The sequence below is a fragment of the Rhizophagus irregularis genome, chromosome 28, assembly GCF_026210795.1.
Source record: "Rhizophagus irregularis chromosome 28, complete sequence".
NCBI lineage: Eukaryota > Fungi > Glomeromycota > Glomeromycetes > Glomerales > Glomeraceae > Rhizophagus > Rhizophagus irregularis.
In genome coordinates this window covers 2,880,058-2,886,983 of record NC_089456.1, presented here as the reverse complement: position 1 = coordinate 2,886,983, position 6,926 = coordinate 2,880,058, and the positions used below count along the sequence as shown (strand labels likewise).

The window sequence follows — 6,926 nt, the reverse complement described above, 5'->3', positions numbered from 1 at the left end:
TTCTGACGTTTAGAATACCCAACTTGCGCCCAATATTTCCTGGATTTATAATTTGGTTGGATTGGATAATGTGAATGAAAATGAAATTTTTACTAATAAGGTAAAGAGGCAGCTTTGCAATACCATGGACTGTGTATATAATCATTTTTTAGGTCTTTTTAATAATTAGTACTGTAAATAAATCTCAGTATTCTGACATCATCATTACCTTTCATATTTGTGTCATTATTGTTCATATGATTTTTTATCAGTTAGCATTAGTCATCTTAAGTGCAAGATATATAGATATATAAGCATATATAAATAACCATACAAATTTTTTTTACAATTTTTTTTTTTAAAAAAAAATGATTTCAACACTTCCCACTGATTGTCTTAACAAAATTTTCGAGTGCTTAGAGAAAGACAAAGCTACTTTACATTCTTGTTTACTTGTAAATCGTCTTTGTTGTAGAATTTCCGTTGAAATATTATGGAGAAATATTTGGGATTTTAAATGTATTGACCAAATTATGAGGACTCTAATCGATTGTCTTCCTAATGAATCAAAAGACTTATTAATTAATAATGGAGTCACTTCAATTCCAATCTCAAATCCTCCATTGTTTAATTATGTATCATTCTGCAAAGTTCTTTCAATTCCACATCTATTAATTGGCTATTGCACATATATTGAAATTTTAACCAAAGATCCAAAAAACTATCTGATAATCCAAGAAATATTGAAAATGTTTATGAAACAAATTTCTTCTTTAAAAAAAATGGATTTTTGTTTTTTTGAAGATGATTATGATTATTATTATAGTTTTTATGAAAAATATAATTTTTTAAATTTTATTAATTTTCCTGGAGCAAATGATTGTTTAAAAAATCTTTCAGAATTGATATGTGACTCATACATAAATTCTGAATTTTTTCTTCAACTATCTAAAATATGTCACAATATAAATTCTTTAGTTATAAAATTTGAAGAAACTGTTTCAGTAGTTGGAATAAAGGATTTGATATTTTGTCAAAATAATTTGAAATCCATATCATTCACCTGTAATAATGGTAGGGATATTTTTGATAATGATATACTTAATTGTTTCAAGGCATCAACTAAACATTCAAATACTCTAACAGAATTATTCTTATATGGAATATCACTACCATCCACTTTTACTAAAATTATATTTTCAAACTTAAGAGCTTTAAAATTAGTTTTTTCAATTAATGTTGATACATTGATTAAATTTTTAGTAAATAATGGAAAGAATTTAGAAGAACTTTCTGTATTTCGTTGTGATAATAATTCATTAAATTTAGCTATAGCTAATTATTGCCAAAACTTAAAATCATTATATATTCATTTTCCATCTAATGGAATAGAAGAATTAAAAATGATTTTTGTTAATTGTCAGCAATTAGAAAGTATTATAACTTCTTGTGGTTATACACATTTAAGCGGAAAAAGACTGTTAGAGCTTGTTGCTAAATATTCTCCTAAAAATTTTCATGAATTAAAATTACGTGAAGCAAATTTAAATTCAAAAGATCATTTAGAATCATTTTTTAGTAGTTGGAAAGATCGTATACCACTAAAACCATTTTCACTTATCATTAATGGTAATGGTAAGGATCCTTTAAATAATAACATAATCAGGAAATTAGTTGAAAAATACAAAGGATTGGGTGTTATTAAAAAATTTGAGAACTCAAACAAATAAAAGTGAATTAAGATTCAGTTATAATTATATACTCTTACTAAATAGTATATTAAATCATATTAATTGTTGCAATTATGAATAAATAATATTTTATTATGTAGCAAAAAAAGTGATTATTTAGTTTGATATTATAAGTAAATTCATGTATCCTATAGTAAATATATAATAAAACCAAATTAATGAATATATCATATTTAACATCATTTTTGATACTTTGAGAAAATTTTACATATGAATCATTCTCTCACCAGAAGCAACGTTTTTAAAACAACATTTTATTGAAATATTCAAATATTAAATTAGTAATTATTCACTTTTATTAATTTATTAAACTGAAAAGGTCAAGTGCTTACATAGTGTGTCGTTCTATTAAAACCAAATAAATATGATTTATTAGTTGATTTTATCTGATAATTTTTTAATTACAAATTTTTTAATTTTAATTGGTGATGTAAATGATATGAAAAGTTAATGGTATTCGTTTTTTTAAAAAATATAATATATACTGTATATGACTAATACAGTATATACCGTATTTAGAAAGAACAAGAAAGCTAAATTAAGGAACCAAATATTTTTAAAAATTTATAAATGAATGTAAATTATGAGAATTTAGTAATATTCAAGACCAAATAATTTGTCTCAAATTTGTACAACTATTTTATATATTGATTTTTGTTTTTATTTTTAGATTCCACATGAACTAGGTCACGATCCAATTTACTATAAATATATAGGCTAATTTATTAAGTTATTGTTGGTTAATCACATGTTTATTCCTTTTACTATAGCCTTTTTTATATTTTCCAACGTGTTCTCTGGAATTAATGACTAATTAGCGGTGAAATATAGGAAATATTTTATAAAATAGGAGCAAATATTCTAACATTGTATATTCATATCACAATCTTTTTTGAAATAAAATAAATTGTATTATGTACTTAGATTATCAACAGATAAATACACTTATAATCTATTACAGTGATTAAAAAAATTTGGTGATTAATTTGAATTGTGTAATGATTTTTCTGAATTAAAGCATGTTACGTTAAAAAGATTTGATCATTTCATAGTGTTGATCATTTTGGATAAATTTAACTATAAACAAGGGGTCATTTTCATGGGGGAGCTTGGCATGCTTTTAAAGATCTTCTAAGTGAAAGTTATTGTAAAAAAAAAATGACTACAATTTTTAAATATGCAAATTGTTGATCTCTTTTTTATAAATAAGCTTCGTTAAAATAAATAAATTAATAAAATGAATATGGTTTAATGAAATCAAAGGATACGGGAATTTTTTTATGTGCAATCTTAGATTATTTAGTGCACATACAAAATAACTTTCTATGATGTTTTCTATTTATAATGAGTAAATTAAGTATAGAGAAATGGCAGATTTCGGTTTATTATAGTAAAATAGTAAAAATTTAAGGGAATTGCTAAACGTCGCCTGGGTGATTGTCGCCTGGGGTTTTTTTTTCAAATATGTCACATGATGTACAATATATAGAGTAAATTTATTGATTTTTTAACTTAACTAATTTTAAACTTAAAATTTTTATAAATATATTTTAAAAAAAATTTTTTTGCAAACAAATAATCTTATCTAATGAAATTTTATTTGCAAATATTAAAATTTAAGTCACACATTTACGATTTTAAAGAAAGAAATCACCATATTTTTAATGAAATGATACAAATAAAAGAACAATAACAATAAATAAAAGAATAAGTAAATTACAATGATCAAGGAGAAAGATGCTAATAAAAAAATGAAAAACAATGGATAAAAGTAATAGAAGATGAAAGGGAGTAATGATAGGAAACAAAAGGAGAAATAAAACATGATGGGAGATGAAGAGAAGTGATGGGAGACGAAAAAGATTGATGGGAAGATGGAGAGGGTGATGGGAAATGAAAAGGAGTGATGGGAAGATGAAGAAGAATGATGGGAACAAAAAGGAGTGATGGAAGACGAAAATATGTTAAAATTAAAGTTTTTTAATTAAAATTAACAAAAAAATGTTTTTTTAATTAAAAACGTCAAAATTGACAGTTTTTAATTAAAATCAATAAAAAAAAACAATTTTTCAATTAAAAACATCAAAATCGACAGTTTTTATTAAAAAAAACACTTTTTATTTACTATCTTAATTAAAAATGTCAAGTTAGACGTTTTTAAGTTAGAAAAACCAATTTTTTTAAATTTTTTAATTAAAAAATGTCAATTTTAATGATTTTAATTAAAAACATCAATTTTGACAATAATGTTTTTTAATTTAAAACATTTAACTTTGCATTTTTTAAAGGTCAAATGGGTCAGGTGACCCTAGTCATCCTACCCTAGTGCTTTTGATCCCGTCATCCAGGTTACACAAAAAAAGACCTGGATTTTATCCAGATTGATCCAGATTCTTATTCGGCTCAAATAATCCGGTTAGAAACTGGAATCCAGATTGGATTTACAACTGATCAGCAATAATTCTGGCCAGTATTCATAACGCCAGTCAGAATTACAAATTTTTGTACCATTATGCTTAGCCAATAAAAAATTTTTTATCCAATGGCTAAACTATTTTTCTGGTTCACATGATATTAATTTCAGCAAATTTGGCCAAAATTATCTATAAAGATAATTCCAATTTTATTCAATAATTTTTTTTAAAACAATTTCATATTATTTCAGCATTGTCTTAGACTATTGTTTGACATTTCTTTGTAACTATAATTATGAAATTTTTGATAAACAAGATATTTTTATATACAGCTAAAGATTACTATAGATAGATGTGTTGAGTTAGTAAAGCAATTTTTAAAATGTTAAATAAGATTTGTTTCTTCTTTCAAAAATCAAAGAATCATTTGAATCAAATTATAATACTAAGATTTTAATTTCTAAAAAAAGTTATTATAATTATATAAATTTTATAGTATCTCAATTTTTTGTAATTTGATCTGAATAATTTTTCATTTAAAAATAATAATTATTATTTCATTATAAAAAAAATAATAATAAAATTTTCTTCTTTTAAACATTTGAATGTGAAAAATGATTCTTTGTTTAGTAGATTGTTACATTTTAAACTTCAGTTGACCAACATGTGGTACAGATGTTTTTGGTGTTTTTTACTTTTCAGTATTTGAGATTTTGTCTATGGTTGCACTTTAGTGAAAAAAAGATATACTTATTTCTATAAATAATTTGTAAATCTTAATATATAAAGTTATGGTACTATGCAAAAAAAATATATATAAAGATTCATCCAGATTCTGGTTTAAACCGTATATTTTTCATCTGGATTATAATCTGGGTAAAAACCACAAAATCTGGATACCCAAAAAAAAAAATATCCAGATCGATCCGAATATAGATCAAAGCACTACCTCAATTGCTCACCGACCCAAAGGATATTGATGATGCTGTCATTAACCATTTCCAAAACTTTGTGCCGATTAAATCCACCCCTCCTACCTCTATTGATGTGTTACCAGATAGATGGTCTTCTGCCTATCAACCCATGGATGATGTGTCCTCCTCCAACCTATCCAATCCAAATCATTTGGAATACTACTTACAGCAAAGTATTAGTAAATTAAAATAAATGAGCTTTCTTTATATCAAAAGCTTGTTATTACTTAAATTATTTTTTTTTTACTTATTTCTTTTTATAAACAAAAGTACATTGTCAACATAATCAAAAAAAAAATAATGATCAACAAAATTAAATTTTAATACAAAACTCTATAATTTGATGGCTAAATTTAATGTAACATAAAAGTGCCACAGGAAATTCTAAATTGCAATTTTGCTCTTCCAGACATTTGTACTATACTGTACTGTACTGAACTGAACTGAACTGTTCTAGTACTATATTTCTATTACTATAATACTTTTGGAAAAAAAATTGTTGATGATCATACCCATATTTTGATAATAACAATATAACTTTGGCTGATCAATTTTTTAGGTCAAAAATAAGATCGCAAAAATTTTTCTTTCTTTATATTTAAAGTCTAAATTATTTATAGTTCTACTATATATTTTTTTAATATTTCAATAAACATGTGTGTATACTATGAGTTTGTAAGGTTTAGTCAAAAATAGACTGGTATTTTTACTCTTTAACTCCAAGATCTCACTTGAATCACACAAGAATCACACTTAGATCACAGTGAATAAAAAAAACACTACACTAGAATCACACTACAACTAAACTAACCAAAGTATTCTCAGACCTCTTGGGAAGCAGTAAAATGGTATTTTATGGCACTACTTTACATATTTATTTGGAAATACTCTATCTATATAATTTTTATTTAAAAGCTTATTAACTAATTAATAATTAAAATCATATATTTATAGCTTTGGAATAGAAAGAAAAGGGAGAAATATTTTTAATTAGTTGCTACAAAGTTTGTTTATTTATTGTTATGTCATATTATGGATTTTATTCTAATAAAATTTATTTAATTGATTAATCTTTTTTATCTTGAACACTATTTAAGTGAAATTTAGTGCAATAAACTATAGTTGGTATAGGTAAATATAATTAAAATTTAACCTAAACAACATATTCGAATACTTTATTAACTTGGATTATTCATTTTGTGCATAGCCTTTAAATTTTATATAAAAATAAATAAAAAACGAACATCAATTAAATATTGTCTTGGTCACATAATCACATATCATTTGTGGCTTGGTGTCAATTCCAACCTTTTAAAGGCTTTTAACGCAAAAAACTTAAGATTTTGTGATCTTGTATTACATGACACACATTACATGTGTTTTTTGAGTGTGTTTTTGATATAATTTTTCGTGTTTTTTTTGTGTGTTTTTGTCATCACCTCATATAAATTATCGAATTTTACCCATTTTGAAAATGGCAATAATCATGTTTTCAGTAAACATTATAATGGTGTCAAAGATTTTTTGAAGAATGCAGGGTGGGCTTCAACTTACCATGCTTCAGCTAGTGTATAGGAGGTAGTGGGTTAATTAAAGAAATGGTTTTTAGGCATAGTTGGTTATATCTTTAATAGTTTCATTTTTAATTGCCCCACTGTCAAAGTAGATTCTTCTGATAGTTTAGTTCAATTTTTATTTTACTTTTTCATTTTTTGATTTGTTTATAAAATTTTGTATTTGCTAACTATTACTGTTAAATAAAAATAAAAATAAAGATTTTTTGAAGAAGAGATGTTCACATTTGAAGG

At 24.2% G+C, this 6,926-nt stretch overlaps 1 protein-coding gene across 1 annotated transcript; it reads left to right on the top strand.

Moving 5' to 3' along the window:
- Positions 1–347: 347 nt before the first annotated feature.
- OCT59_019261 (uncharacterized protein) lies at positions 348–1,709 on the top strand (the record flags this gene model as incomplete). The annotated part of the gene is made up of 1 exon (XM_025327687.2): positions 348–1,709. One exon carries the CDS (start codon positions 348–350, stop codon positions 1,707–1,709), a length of 1,362 nt encoding a protein of 453 aa, XP_025170046.2.
- Positions 1,710–6,926: the final 5,217 nt, after the last annotated feature.